Here is a 15,550-nt window from a genome sequence, read left to right on the forward strand (position 1 = left end):
GATTGTATCGAAAGACTCTTACGCCATCGAAAGACCTTACAAGCAAAGGAGAACCACCACTAATACTCTATAGTCGGCGCCATCGAAAGACCTTACAAGCAAAGGAGAAGAACCACTAATACTCTATAGTCGGCTCTATCCTGACAAGAGATAAAAGTGGTGATGGTAGTATTCCCTAATGAATGAATGAATTGTACATTCACATATATAAAAAAAAACCTAAATTTAAACCTTTAATGATCTAATAATATGTGCACAAACTCAAAAAATGGATGACCCACTTTATCATAACCACCGCCTCCCCTCTCTCCCACAATTTCTCATCATTATCATGGAAATTTGATACTATAGGATAACGTATTTAGTGTTTCATAATGTGAATATCGAGGAGCATCGAATGGCAATGAGGTTGGGGACAAAGGTTTCTAGTGTCTAGTAATTGTCATTGTCTCCCCAATGAAATGGATGACTTAATCAACCATGTGATTGGTCGTAGAAAAGGGAAAAGGAAATTAGTGATGTGTGTGTAAATGTGAGATATGTTTGTCCCTACCCTTTCCAACCTATCACATGCCCAACCTTATAACTACACATTTGCCCCCAAATCCATATATATATATATATATAATTTTGTGGCAAAGGAGCACCAAAAGAAATAAAGAAAAGAAAAAGAAAAATGTTGAATTGGGTTGGCCACGAATTGAATCTTATCGGATATAATTGAATATTCGATATTCTTTAAATAATTTTATTTTGTTTGCTTTCAATCTTATATTCGATTGTAATATTTGTATGTAACTTACACATGATGTAGCTCAAGAGGAACTTATATATGACTAAAACAGTACAAGCCTAGTTTACTTAACCAAACATTGTAACATTGGTTTACCTAGACTCCTACTTCATTGCATGAAAGTTGTTGATAAATCTTTGTCTGGATCGAGAAAAATAATGGGTCTTATTGTTCTACTAGAGGCCACTAAGGTAGGGTTGGCCTCATGACCCTCAAATGTTTTCGACCTCCCATATAACATGCAGGATGTCGCCTGTTTTAAGATTATTCGTGTCAAACTTATAACAAGACAATTTTCTATCTAAAAAATCTATAAAATACGCTCCAAATGGGTAGAAATATTGATCACAGTGAAACCTAGTTCAGTTAGATTGATACTGTGTAAATAGCTCAACTGAGTATACCCGAGACCGGAGTTCAATTTACCAATTTTGGATAAAAAATATCGACTCCATCTTTGTAGGCCCATATGTTTCATTCGACTATCATTATCGATCAATGAGATGTGAGGGTGAAAATATGGTTGGGCCTTTCATTATTGGAGGTGGGTTTCGGCCCAATTAACAAGCCCAGACACTGATGTTAGTGGGCAGTATCATTGAATGGAGGCACGTGGAAGTTGGTGAGTTATCAACACATACACGATGCACCAATAGTACGTTACAGCAAAATATGTATACGACAGCCGGAAATGCGAAATACTCGAATGGCGCATTTTATTAAAGTGCGCCAGGCATAGGATACAAATCTCACATGTTAGTATGTACGTGCACTCATAATTGCTATTTAGCTCCTCACACGTGCCTATTCCTCCCAATCCAAGCTTGGAAAATGATTATTAAGTTCAATTTGTTTAAGAGAAGTTTTATACGGCCTCCCCAATTTTGTTAAAAGGCCTCCCCATGAACCATTTTACTTGGCAAATTATCATTGAGGGGGGCCTTTTAACAAAAATGAGGGGGCCCTATAAAATCTCCCTTTGTTTTATATATCTCAATTATGACCATCTTCCTAACAGCTGATCCCCAGTGGGTAGTGTGTCTATCTCGCAATACAGAAGTCTTAGGTTCGATCTCATGAAAGTACAGATTGTAGGGTGCATGACCTATCTGATGATCTGACATGTTCATTTTTCATTTCAGACAACCACGTCATCGTGTAAGTCCTGTTAAAGAAATTTTTCAAGCCAGTTATACTTACTTTTCCGTTTTTCTGTCCACAGTCTCCTCTACTGCTAAGATAATTATTATATGACTCTCTCGTTGACTCTTTAGCAGGATCAAACTCTCCTCTCTTCATTGAAGAAACAACACACGATACCGTCCGACCAATTTTTCTTGGCATAAAACTAGCTTAGCATTACCGCCTAGTGCTTATATCGGTTACTTAATGAAATTTAGTTTTTTTAGGGAAGAAAAAGGAAAACAAAGAAATGTATAAATATAAGAATTGGGCAAAGTTTGAGCTTTTCCAGGTCTTATGAGAAAAGGAAAAGAAAGGAATGGTTAGTTGGGAATAGGACTAAAAAATATGAGTTGTGGTGTCGTAGGGTGGAAGAAGGAGTGGACGAAAAGGGTTCTTGTCTTTGGGTCTGCCACTTGAACTACAACCATGGTCTCTTTCTCTCTCTAACTTTCATCTCTTTCTCTCTCTTCACTTTCTCCCTCATCCACCTCATTCCTCACCTTTGTCCTTTTGACATGGATTATTGCATCAAATTACATCTTTTTTTTTTTTTGTTGAAATGCATCAAATTACATCTTGACAATACAACATGAAGATTGAATTCACATAAATGGGCCATACAATTCATCAAATCAATTAAGAAACCCTCAAGGCAATTATGCAATTTTATTTATACTATATCTTAGAAGAGATAATTTAAAAGGGTAGATTGTAGTGATTCTTTAAGAACGGAATCCGAACCTTGGGACATAGTTCTAGGGTAGTGCATAACTCATTGAACTATCAGTGGATATAGACCTTGTATTTTTTAAGTTTGTAGTCATTCAATTCGATTATATTTTGTTTTTTCAAATACATAAAATACCTATAAATTTTAAATCTTTTAGGTTGTGAACCGTGTTGGTCCAAATATTTCGAAAGCCCCCCAATAGAGTTAAAAAGAATAAGTAAAAGTCTAATAGTGCTTAAGGAAGGTTTTGAACTCTCGACCTCTTGAGTGGATAGACCTTGTATTTGTTAAGTTTGTAGTAATCCAACTCAACTATGTTTAGTTTTTTCAAATACATAAAGTACGTGGGAATTTTAAACCTTTTAGGTTGTAAACAGTGTCGGCCCAAATATTTCGAAAGCCTCCAGTAGAGTTAAAAGGAAGCAAAAGCCTAATAGTGCTTAAGGAAGGTTTTGAACTCTTGACCCCTTGCATATTGATCATAACGTTTAACTATTAATCAACAACTTGAACGCATTACAAGTCTATTTAGAATATAATTGTCATTTAGATAGTGGTCAATTAGCTTAGTGGTTGGGTAGTCACTTTTTTTTTTTTTTTTGATGAGACGTTGGGTATTCACTCTTCGATTTCTATATTGCCTTTAGGTCAAAGATATCTTTGAGATCGTAGTAGTTATTGAGCAGATTTATATCCATTATGTATCTATGTATGTAATGATCTTACAAAAAAAATTTGTTATTTAGCAAGTGACAGACATAATCTAAAATCACCAAAAAAAATATTTCCCTACGAGATGTGGGGCTATAGTTTAGTAGTTTGCCAATTCACTAGTACATAATGTACATCCATTATCACAAAAAGAAATGCAAAAAACAAAAAAGATTTTCTCAAAGGAATATAAGAAATCCAAACATCAAAAACCAGAGAGACTGAAAGAGAAAGATAAAGAAAGAACCTCCCTTTTCCTTTTCTTTCTTTAGTCTCTCTATCTCTCTCTCTCTCTCTTAATGTTGGTTTATCCAAATATAAAAGAATTGGGGACTTGTGCTTCTTGTTTCTGATCTGTTATCACTCTTTAATTTTCATTTCTTAGTACTACTAATAAGGGAGATGCAAAATTGCTGGGCACTCTATTATTTTCTCTATCCTCTCTCTCTAAACATGCCTACAAATTCTTGAGTTCAACCCTCTTTCTCTCTCTCTAGGAACTAGTGAAGAAGTGGGTCACTCTCAAATTGAGATTTCCCCTTCATCCATGAAAATACCCATGATTTTTAATTGCTTTTAGAACCCAATCAAGGAAGAAAATCACCCCACTCTGCTTCATCTAGACATACATTCTCTCAGGTACAAAAAAGATGCAATTTTTATGGATCATCTTATCTCTCTCTGTCTAATGTCTAGATTGATTGAAATTGTTGTTGTTTATGTTTATTAAGTGTTTGATTATTTGGCTGACAAAATTTGTGGAATTTTAGTGTACTATTAACATTATTAAGAATCTAGGAGAGGATCTTTTAATAAATGATTTCTCTCTCTTTAAGATTTTTATTTCTATAAGTAATCTGATTTGGTGGGTTGTAATTTATCTTTCAGTTTGAGTTGAGAATACTGTGATAAATGGCAACAACTTTGAGATTATCCCCAGTGACTTCTCCAAAAAGTGTATGCTCTCAATTAGATCATAGTTTGGTGGTACTTCCTCCTTCTAATTTCTCAAGAGAGTTACTTGAAAGTGGATATAGTTCTTGGAACATGTCTTCTGATTCTTCTTCTTCATCTACTTCTCTAACTAATAGTAATCTTTCTTCTGCTTCTTGTGGGTCTCCCATGGAAGGTCATGATCATCTCCAAATTGAAGAAATACCCAATTCAATAAGTAAATCTTGTAGTTCAATTAAGGAGGAAATGGAAGTTAAGGGTAGTTCTAATGATCTTGATACTAATAATATAGCTAAAGAAGATCATATTTCGGATTTTGTTATTGATGAATTATCCGAATCGGGAATCAATTCGATTTGCTCAATGAAGCTTGAGGATTCAGTTTCAGAGCTACCCAAGGAAGAAGCATCTGAGGAGCTGAATTTCGAATTAGGGTCGAATTCGTTTGTCAGCCATGAAAAGAATCCTAGTAGTTGCTACGATGAATCGGGTGAAAGTGCTAAAGTTAGTAATTCGGGTGATTTTGTGGAGAGTGGGAAGAGTAGTATTTGCAGAGGAAGTACTAGTAGTGATGTTAGTGAAGACAGCAACTCTAGTAGTATTAGCAATGCAATGAACAAACCGCATAGGGCGAATGATTCGAGATGTGAAGCGATGCAAGTTATTCGATCTCAAGATGGGTATTTAGGATTGAATCATTTTAGGATTTTGAAGAGATTGGGTGGTGGAGATATAGGTACTGTTTATTTATCTGAGTTAACTGGGACAAGAACCTATTTCGCCATGAAAGTTATGGATAAAGTCGCTTTAGCAAGTCGGAAGAAGCTTGTGAGAGCTCAGACAGAAAGAGAAATATTACAGACTCTAGATCATCCTTTTCTTCCCACTTTGTATACACACTTTGAAACCGAAAAGTTCTCTTGCTTGGTCATGGAGTTCTGTCCTGGTGGTGATCTTCATGCACTTCGACAAAGACAACCGGGGAAGCGATTTTCGGAACATGCAGCTAGGTATATTCCCTTTATCCTATTTCTTTCAGTGATAGGGTAGAAAATTTTATAGAATTGAACAATAACTTCTTGGGCTAGTATGTATTTACGTTATACAACTATTTAATGATTTTCGGTCAATTTGAGTCCTGCTCGAACATTGTAGAAGTTTTCTTTCAGTAAGGAAATCAGAGTGTGATTTTATTAGAGTACATTCCGTGAGTACAAATGCGAGAGATGGACCACAAAAATTAGGACCTCCCCATTTCCTTCCTTGCTCGTAAGATGGACATATACACACTATTATAGAATTTTCACGATGTTCGGCTTGGTGAATTAACATCTAAAATTAATCATGATGCAGGTTTTATGTGGCAGAGGTTCTACTAGCATTGGAATACCTACATATGCTCGGAATCATTTACAGGGACCTTAAACCAGAGAATGTTTTAGTAAGAGACGACGGTCATATAATGCTTTCAGATTTCGATCTTTCTTTGACGTGTGCAGTGTGCCCAACTCTGGTCAGATCATCAAAATCTACTTACTTCTCTCAACCAGATAGTGGGGATGCTAGTTGTGTGATTCAACCTTCTTGCATTCAACCCACATGTTTTATGCCACGATTTCTATCGAGGAAATCCAAGAAAGATAAGAAAGACAAGCCAAAGAGCGAAGCCTTTCATCAAGTAACTGCACGTCCCGAGCTCATAGCAGAACCCACAGATGCTCGATCAATGTCTTTCGTGGGTACACACGAGTACTTAGCTCCAGAAATCATCAAAGGCGAGGGACATGGTAGTGCCGTTGATTGGTGGATGTTTGGGATTTTCCTCTTTGAACTTTTATACGGGGTGACTCCGTTTAAAGGTGGTGGAAATCGTGCTACTTTGTTAAATGTAGTCGGACAACCTCTCAGATTTCCGGAATCACCAAGTGTCAGCTTTGCCGCTCGGGACTTGATTAGAGGTTTGCTTGTGAAAGACCCACAACAACGCCTTGCACATAGACGTGGAGCTACTGAGATTAGGCAACATCCATTCTTTCAGAGCGTGAATTGGGCGTTAATCCGGAGTACTAGTCCACCCGAGGTGCCAAAGCCCTTCATCACCGAGATGCCAAAAGCACCAAAACAAGATAATGTACCTGTTGTTGACGTAAAGCCGTCAGGTAATTACTTAGATATCGATTTCTTTTAGTTTTTCGGGTTCTTGCTTTTTGTTTGTCTATCTTGTTCTTCCTCCGTTTTCTTTTGTATTCAATTAGAAGAATGGTGTTTTTTTCCCATGGCAAGAAGATATCAGATATTGTTGTTCCTCTAAATAATGAGAAGTGTTGTTTTTTCACCTCCGTTTTCTTTTGTATTCAATGTTAAGTTGCTCATGTTGTTTTGAACGATCCGATAAACACATGCAGAAAATTAACCTAAGAGACAAATTATTGAACAATCCCAAAACTAGCATATATTAATTGCCTGTGTTTGTACAAAAAGCTGAAGCAACTCAAGTTTGTGCAAACCTTATGGTTGCTCTTCAATTGTTTGAGCCCAAGAATTTCATTTATAACAGTGATTGAGAAGGCGAAAAAGGCAGACCGAAGTCCGCCAAAAATACAATCAACGGCTGTCATTTAGAGGCCATTTCTCAAATTTCAGTCTTGCCTTTTCGACTTCTCTCATCATTTTTGTTTCATTGAGAAGTTTCAGTTCAGTAGAAATAATAGTTTCAAGCGGGCTTCCATTTTTAGGCAACCTAACTTCCTAGGACACAATTTAGGTTGGTTGGGTTGTAAAGATAATGAGCTACCTTTCCCTAATGGGCCTTAACTACAGCCCCTAGTTAGATTAGCCCATTGGATCACTAGTGGGTTCCCCTTAATATTGTTGCCCTAGATAAGGGAGGACCAATAGCAAGATCATAAAGATGATATCACGAGTCTTAACAGTTGGTAGCCCAAGTTGACATAAACTCCAGAAAGCCCTGGAGGTCCCAGGTTCGAATCCCAGAGAAGGTGGAATCTTTGGTTATTTGAATTGGGATTATTAGGGTATACTTAATGGTGTTGGGCTTCAGGTCATTGTCTTGTTGGGCTATAGGCCCGGTGTTATTAGTGTTTGAGTGGGCGATTATCAAGCTTATCACATCTATGATGTATCATTTGCATATTATCACGACTTACGTAAATCGTTATCGTCTTCCGAAAAAAAAGATAATATCATGACATGACTTAAACAAACTCTAGCGCGATATATTCAAGACTGTCCATTTCTCTACTGCGAAGAGCAGAATTAGATCTTGTTATTTAGAAAAACAAGATATTGTGCTTAAGATTGACATCAAACTTGAGCCAAGTTATTTTTGGATTAGCTTAGCAGGTCTGATCTTTAGAGCACGCCTGATCTTTGTTAGAAGGATGTGGGAGGCAAGCCTTATATTAAAGCGGGTAGCAATGTAAAAGGTATAGGTGAGTCGATGGGATTAGGGTTTTCATTGCGCTATATAAACTGAAACCCTAGAGATATCTTGTAATCTGTGTAAAAAAAACCTCGTTCTTCATTCATAGCGGAAATCATCGCGCCATTGTTTGTTGTGGAGTAAGTCTCACAAACTGAATTACGTAAATCTGTGCGATTGATTGTTTTTTTGTTAATATTCTTGGTTGCTTGTTTTTCGTCATAACAGTTACCGTCCCTCCAAAATATGAAAACATTTTCAACTGCGTAGTTTAAATCTACATCAGTGTTTAGGCCGAGTCGGACATAAGATTCCAGATGGAGAAAATTGCTCATATTCGGTACCCTCACTGACTTTCTCTCTAATAATGTTAGTATTTGATTGGACTCCTGAGAATCCTGTTATGGCCTACTTGTTAAAGAGAGCAAGCTCATAAATTTGTGATTCTGAGGTTTATAACTTATAAGGAGGTGGTTATGTAGGGAAATATAGGCAAGCGACTGGGGTACAACAAATATTAGTAGTAGATTGATCACTAGTATGATCCCACCAAAATGACTTGTGTGGTGTTTTCAAGTCCTACCCTAGAAGGTTGATTTGGAATGCAACACCACCTAAAGTAGAGCACTTGACAAAAGCTTTTCTATATTTGTATTTTTATTGTTATTTCCTTTCTCTCACATACACGTTTAGATGCTTAAGAAAAACTTATCGACATCTATTTGTTAGTTCAGAAAGTTAACGTTTGTAACGTTTTTTTTTTTGTATTCTAATAACCAAATTAACAAACAATCTTATACCATCTACATTTAGAAGCATCCTTAGACATTCTGAAATGTGGGATTGAATCTGACGGAACAAAACCTAGAAGTAAGTAAAGTTGTTGCCTCATCAACTCGTCAGCTGACCTGGTTCCGTTTATATGACATATGAGTTAGATCTCATTGAAATTTGGAATTAATCTTTTGAACGTAACATCAAATGCCAATAAAAGAAAAGGGTATCATGGCAAGTGATCCAAATTACATGGGAAAGAGTAAGGGTGAGATAAAGGCAAGGATAGATGAAAATGGTCCTAAGTTCTTTTTTAAGTCATGTATAATTGAAATCTTTGAATGTTGAACTTTTCTTTTCCTTTCTTTGTTGAAAGATTGAATGTTGAACTTAAAAGATAAAAAGTGCATAGAATCGCCAAAGAAAGAGGAGCCAAAGATATAGTGATGAGATAGGACCACTCGTGAGTGTGATCCACCAAGGAGAGAGAGTGAAAGAGAAGAGAAGAGAGAGAGAGAGAGAGAGAGGTGGTTAAGGTGGTTGTTTGGGTGGTCCTCTTTTGTTTTTCAAGAATCAAAATGTGAATATCTTCATCCTTTCCTTAGCAAAGCATCCCCAATCCCTTGGAATTCAATGCATATGGGACCCTATTGTCTAATTAAGATTCTATGGAAGAGATCTTATTTAGCACAATATTTATCTAAAAGTTTAGTAGGAAATGATATAAAAACATATATTAAGCAGAGCTTAAAAACAGATACTAAATTAGTTTAGTATAGGACTCCCCAACTCTTGAGGATTGCCCTCCACTCTCAAAGTTGCTTTCTCTTGAGAGTTGAGAAAGCCCCTCACTAGTACTAATAGATAGCCTAATGTTAATGGAATTCTATTTTACATGTGCATACCATTTCTTAGTTGTTTAAGCTAAGATGGTAGTTACTTTAATATAGTTTGAGGTTGTAGTTGTGGGGTATACTTTTTGCTTTCAAACCAAAATTAGTACCAACATTCATGATTTTACCGACTTCTTTTAACTGGTACTAAAAAAACAACCATTATATTTATATAACAATTCATGTTATCGTATTTGATTGTCTGTCTTTACAATTATTATTTTCTATTATCGATGTTTTTCACGAGCGCCCGATAACTTGTTGTTAATTCTCTTTAACTATTTTCTTACACTGGTTAGTCTGAGTGAATAACTAGCCAAACAACGGTTTACTAGTACCCAACTATTTCTCTGTTATTTAAGATATGATTGGAGCAAGTTGTGTGATTAACCACTTGCCACCCAATTGGAATCAAACAAATTCTTAGTCATTGCCATGTGTGAGTCTACTAAGGGTGGAATAGAACTCGACAAAGAATGAGGGTTTCTTGATGAGAGGGACCGATTCGAATTATTTGATTATCAATTTTGGTAAGTTCCAAAGTGTCATTGATGTGGATTTCCACCACCACAAAAAAAAAACTCTATGGACTATTCTCCACCTAGCTAAAACGTCCTCCTCACCATCACCTAACATTTTGCATATGATATGTTTAGCTTCTGAAAGAAGTTGGCACCCTATTGGGATCCACATACATACTTGTTTAGTTGGCTCATATGTTTAACCTAATGTTCATATAGATCGGTCCTTTAGGGGAGTGCCTAGACCTTGAACAATGGATGTGAGACTAGTACTTCGGAATGTCCGCACCAGTTCGTGTGCTAGAAGAGTAAAACTCCTAATGAGACAATACCGTCATGTTACTAGACGTTGGACTGACATGGATGGTGTCATTGCGGAGAAGGTACACGAGAAGCTAGTAAGTCAAGGTTGGGCCGTATCTCTTAGTCGAATGTTCAGACTTCTGAGTTATAAGTGAGAAGCTAGTATTCTAAGGTGTTGACGTATTCTAATGGGTTTCTGATAACATATACCAAAAAACAAAATCTAAGTGTACACGATGGTACTTAATGTTGGACAATATCAACGACTGAATGACATTTACAATACCACATAAATGATTGAATGTAGTCAGGTGTACTAGCCCTATTGGGCTAAAAGATTATATATCTAGCTAAAATAGTTTCCATTGAGTAGTCATGAACATCATAGATGAAAGTTGCATTATTTTCTCACTCTTAAAGTGAGGATAAGGAGATAAATGGTTGATATGGACCAGCCAAAAAAACCTTATTAGAGAAAGAGATAATAACATACTATCCCTTGAAATGAAAGGTACCCATCATGGACTCAACCCCTCTAAACAAAAGGGGAATGTATGTGAGGAACGTAGATACATTATTTCTGACTACATTGATTGAATTTTAGCTATACTCACTCCATTTCTTTGGATAAGTTGTCGCCTTATTATTACTCCACATGTCTTCACTTAACCGTCAATTCTTTCTCTCTCTCTCTCTATCCAATTTTTAATCGACGAGTCTACTGAAATCAGTGAAACCTTGATAAAATAAGAAAACATATGATTTTTTCACAACTTATAAATAATGGCACGTCCGAAGTTTTTAAACGAGTGATACGGGGTATTTTTCACTTCACCCAGAAGTGCACATTTGATGTGCACTTGAGCCCCGTTTCACATCTGTGATATCCGACCAAGCGTTGTTGTGTGTCGGCTCTGCCCAATGCCCTAACCTACCATGAAATAAGTTGTAAGTGGGTAAAAGCTCTAGCCTGTCCAGGGTAATGAAGGGCCTACCTGTTTTGAACTCCACCCCTAACACTACTTTCCTTCATATCCATAGAACAGAGCAAAACGACTCCTTAACAACTTGAGCCACAGTCAACACTTAAGTTGTCCCAGTGGTTAAAGTGTTGACATATACTCCAAAAGTCTTTTGGAGGTCCCGGGTTCAATCCTCAGAAAAGGTAGAATTTCTGGATTATTAAACTTGAGGTTATTAGGGCATAAATAATGAAGTTGCTTTAGGCCATAGTTTGTTGGGCTTTAGGCCTGTTTTTGTTTGATTTGGCAGTTACTGTGCTTATCACATCTTTGATGTATCAACGGCATTGTAATGACTAGAAGCCAATTCCAAAAAAAAAAAAAAAAACTTGAGCCACATGTCCACCACCCTTTGGTGCAGCGGTTAGACTCTCCTCTTAAGTCCACGAAGTCGTGGGATCAAATCTCGTGGAAGAAGTTTGCCATGAAAATTTATTCCCTGTATTTTGGGAATATATGTAGTAAATAATATAATAATTTGTCGGGCTCTTGGCCTCTTTCATGTTGTCGGGCTTTAGACCTCTTTCATTATGGTTTAAATTAGGCGGTTATCGTGCTCACCACATCTTTTCATGATGTATCAATGCCTCATAACGACTAGCATAGATTGTAATTGATTTCTAAGAAGAAAAAAAAAACAGCTTGAGCTACATCCCCCACATGTTGCAGGTCAATTCCATTTATTCTCGGCTCCATAATCCGGGTTGATCCGGTCTTGCACGTCCCATGGTGGGGGGTAGGGGCGGGAATCGGTCCGGACAGGCGGGAAACATACACGAACTCAACCGGTCCGGGCAGAACGGGCACAAGTCCTAAGTGTCCACTCGGACATCCGGACAAAACGGGCGGACATTTCGGATTTTTCTCTCATAAAGTGTCCGTCCGTGATTGTTTTGATGGTCGGGTAAACCGGGTCAGACACCGATCACTAATGACCAAATAAAGAATCTTTTATTCGAAATTAAAACTATTTAGTAGCTAAATACAACTTTCTAATTAAACTCCCACTTTACAATTCCAAAAAGCAATTAAATACAAAATTAAAAGATAATCATTGAGATTTCTCATGGATTACGATTGGTTATATTCTTCTTCTCATGGATTAGGATCGGTGTATTATGAATTCTTGGATTACTAATGAGATATTGAGATTTTGGAAGAGAGAGAGACTAGAGAAGTAGAGAGGCGAAGACAAGATTAAGAAAAGTGATTTCTAGGATTATATATTTTTACTCTTGAATTCTAATGGTTGTAGCTAAGCCTACAAATCTAAAGGGTTAAAATTATCATATATGCGGGCGGGTATAACGGGTAGGATAAACGGACGGGTATGGACGGGATCGGCCGGGCGGACTATATAAACGGACGGACTAGGTCGGATCACTGGGTAAGGACTTGTACCCGCGTCCGTCCGTTTAAGCTCTTTCGGTCGGGTGGGTACGGACCGATTCGGAAATCGGACGGTCACAAACCCTTCGGACTCGGACAGTCATGGGCGGGTTCCGGATTTTCGGATCAAAATCCCACCCCTATCAGGGGGTGCGTGCCTTTGTCTCTAACAGGCTAAGTAGGTTAACAAAGCTCGGTTTAGAACCCCGTTTCGGCCCGATGGGTATATGTCACTCATGGCGGATTGACACCTGACATTAGCCGGGTTCGGGGTGGGCCGACAAAGTGTGGTGGTCCCCACTAACATATGATTGCTTGAACAAGTATGACTTCAGGTGGATGGCACGTGTCAACAGTGGGAAGGTCATTTTGGATAATACACAAAAGACAATGGGGGTAAGATTGTAAAATTAGATTGTGGTGATTGCACGAGTGGGACCCAAAGTTCCGGGGTTCCATAAATCATTTGGAAGTTTCTCAATTATGTCTAACGGAAAGGGCTTAAACCCATCGGGCCATCAGTTTTAAGTAACGTTACCCAACAAAGTTAGTTCACTTTGTCAGTTAAATATGGTCAGACAGAGTGAAACTCTATTGGCATTGTGCCACAATCCACACCGTCTGTTTGTCGGCCTCTCATTGGATGGTTAGGATGCATATCTTAACTAAAATTGAGTTAGATGAGTATAGTTCCTTAATGGAAAATTGTTTGGTATTAAGTTATTAAGCAATGGAATTTATTTGGTATTAGTAGGATCAATGGATATAATGAAATTCTGGTAGATGTTACTAGAGTTTCATAATTAATTATAATTTGTTTACCGATGGATCTTTCTACTTTGAACTACAAATTGAATATTTTTCAGTACGTACCGACTACTTTAGAAGATGGTTTTAGCCCACGTTTTCTTTTTCGAGTATGTACTGACATGATAAAATAACCATTATATTGTGTGATTGGCTAATGATTTGGGTTAATTCCGTTTTGGCCTCCGATTTGTGACCAACTGGTCGTTTTGGCCCCGAATTGTGTCCGGCAGTTCGTTTTGGCCCCAAAAAATTCCTAAATGGCCCCAAATTTTTTCAACCTCCCAATTTTACCCCCATGGCATTTCTGTAATTATTATTTTTTTTCTTTTTCTTTGTCCACCTCATCTAACAATCACCACATCACTCTGTCCACCTCACCCATCTTCTCCGGCGAAAAGTTGCCGGCCGGAATAAAAAATTCCGGCCGGCCACCTTTACCAAAAAAAAAAAAAAAAAAAAAAATTTCTTCATTTCTCTCTCTTCTTCATCTCCTTCTTTCTCTCTCTTCTTCATCTTCTTTATCTCTTCTTCCTCTCTCTCTAACCCCTCTCTCTCTCTCTCTAACCTCTCTCTCTCTCTCTAACCCCTCTCTCTCTAACCCCTCTCTTTCTCTAACCCCTCTCTCTTTCTCTCTATAATTCCGGCGAAGGGGCGGATTAGAGAGAGAGAGGGGTTAGAGAGAGAGGTTAGAGAGAGAGAGGAAGAAGAGATAAAGAAGATTTAAGAAGAGAGAGAAAGAAGGAGATGAAGAAGAGAGAGAAATGAAGAAATTTTTTTTTTTTTTTTTTGTAAAGGTGGCCGGCCGGAATTTTTTATTCCGGCCGGCAACTTTTCGCCGGAGAAGAAGGGTGAGGTGGACAGAGTGATGTGGTGATTGTTAGATGAGGTGGACAAAGAAAAAGAAAAAAATAATAATTACAGAAATGCCATGGGGATAAAATTGGGAGGTTGAAAAAATTTGGGGCCATTTAGGAATTTTTTGGGGCCAAAACGAACTGCCGGACACAATTCGGGGCCAAAACGGCCAGTTGGTCACAAATCGGGGGCCAAAACGGAATTAACCCTAATGATTTTAACCTAATGTCCTGTATCGTAACAGGAATTTGAAGTTACTTAAAATAAGATTATTTGTGTGGTTGGATTCTTCCCATCCAAATTAGATATCTACAAAAAGATAACTTAAAGTTACTATTAACCTAGCGTTACGTCTGAGAGTGACCGCATTATCGAAATTTCGAAAGACAACATCTAGGTGAAACGGAAATTAAGGACAGAAAACAACCTAAAAACCCTCACATTTAACGTATAATCAACATTTAGATGTATATTAACATCGCACTTTGTATTAAGTGATTAATCTATCCAACCAGAAAAAAAGTAATAAATCAATAAAAATGGGATTTTCATGACATGGGTTCTAAAGACACATTCAAAACATAAATACCTTTTATTTTAAATTTAAGAATACATTAATGGTGCGTGTGAATAACGGAATGATGAATCCGCGAATTTATGCGAATTTATGAGTCATTCAGATTCATGATTTCAAGTAATATTTTTTTGTTTGTTTGACAACTAATAAGAATTTTATGATTTATTATATATTTGAGTATTTTTAAATGCTTCTTTTAAAAAAATATGGAAGAAATTTTGTTCTCGAAACTCGTTTTTTCAAATATCGTTTCATTCAAGAATCTTCGTTTTCTTCATTATTTTATTTTTCGAGGACCGTTATTTCATTATTCTTTTTTGTAAATAAATTATTATTTTTTTATTCAAAAGTAGTTTTTTCCGAAAGCCGTTTTTTCCTCAAAAACCCCTTTTCCCAAAAAAAAATTGTGTTTTTTCCGAAATGATTTTTTTTTTCGAAAAACATTTTCGGTAACCCAGATTTCATGAAACTTTTTTTTTTCACGAAAATCGTGTTTCTTTTCCCTGAAAACCGATGTTTTTTTCGATAACCGTTTTTCATTAAAAAACACAATAAAAATGATCTTCATGAAGTAAAAAAGTTTTCAGGAAA

At 37.0% G+C, this 15,550-nt stretch overlaps 1 protein-coding gene across 2 annotated transcripts; it reads left to right on the plus strand.

The window, feature by feature from the left end:
* Positions 1–3,293: 3,293 nt before the first annotated feature.
* LOC147553333 (protein kinase PVPK-1-like) lies at positions 3,294–6,708 on the plus strand. Of its 2 annotated transcripts, XM_086664880.1 has the most exons (4): positions 3,572–4,058; positions 4,308–4,406; positions 4,549–5,383; positions 5,727–6,708. In XM_086664880.1, exons 3-4 carry the CDS (start codon positions 4,620–4,622, stop codon positions 6,559–6,561), a joined length of 1,599 nt encoding a protein of 532 aa, XP_086521006.1. In that variant the 5' UTR covers positions 3,572–4,058; positions 4,308–4,406; positions 4,549–4,619; the 3' UTR covers positions 6,562–6,708. The 2 variants fall into 2 exon arrangements, with proteins under 2 accessions (XP_086521005.1, XP_086521006.1); XM_086664879.1 differs by having other exon boundaries at positions 3,294–4,058; positions 4,308–5,383.
* The last annotated feature ends 8,842 nt before the right edge of the window (positions 6,709–15,550 follow it).

This window comes from Eschscholzia californica, unplaced genomic scaffold (genome assembly GCF_041429995.1).
Source record: "Eschscholzia californica isolate CP2 unplaced genomic scaffold, dmEscCali1.0.p SCAF_3, whole genome shotgun sequence".
NCBI classification, from domain to species: domain Eukaryota; kingdom Viridiplantae; phylum Streptophyta; class Magnoliopsida; order Ranunculales; family Papaveraceae; genus Eschscholzia; species Eschscholzia californica.

Coding starts and splice junctions, on each gene's coding strand:
- LOC147553333 (XM_086664879.1), top strand. CDS start 4,332: ATGGCAACAACTTTGAGATTATCCCCAGTGACTTCTCCAAAAAGTGTA. Junction 5,384..5,726: donor TTTTCGGAACATGCAGCTAG/GTATATTCCCTT, acceptor ATCATGATGCAG/GTTTTATGTGGCAGAGGTTC.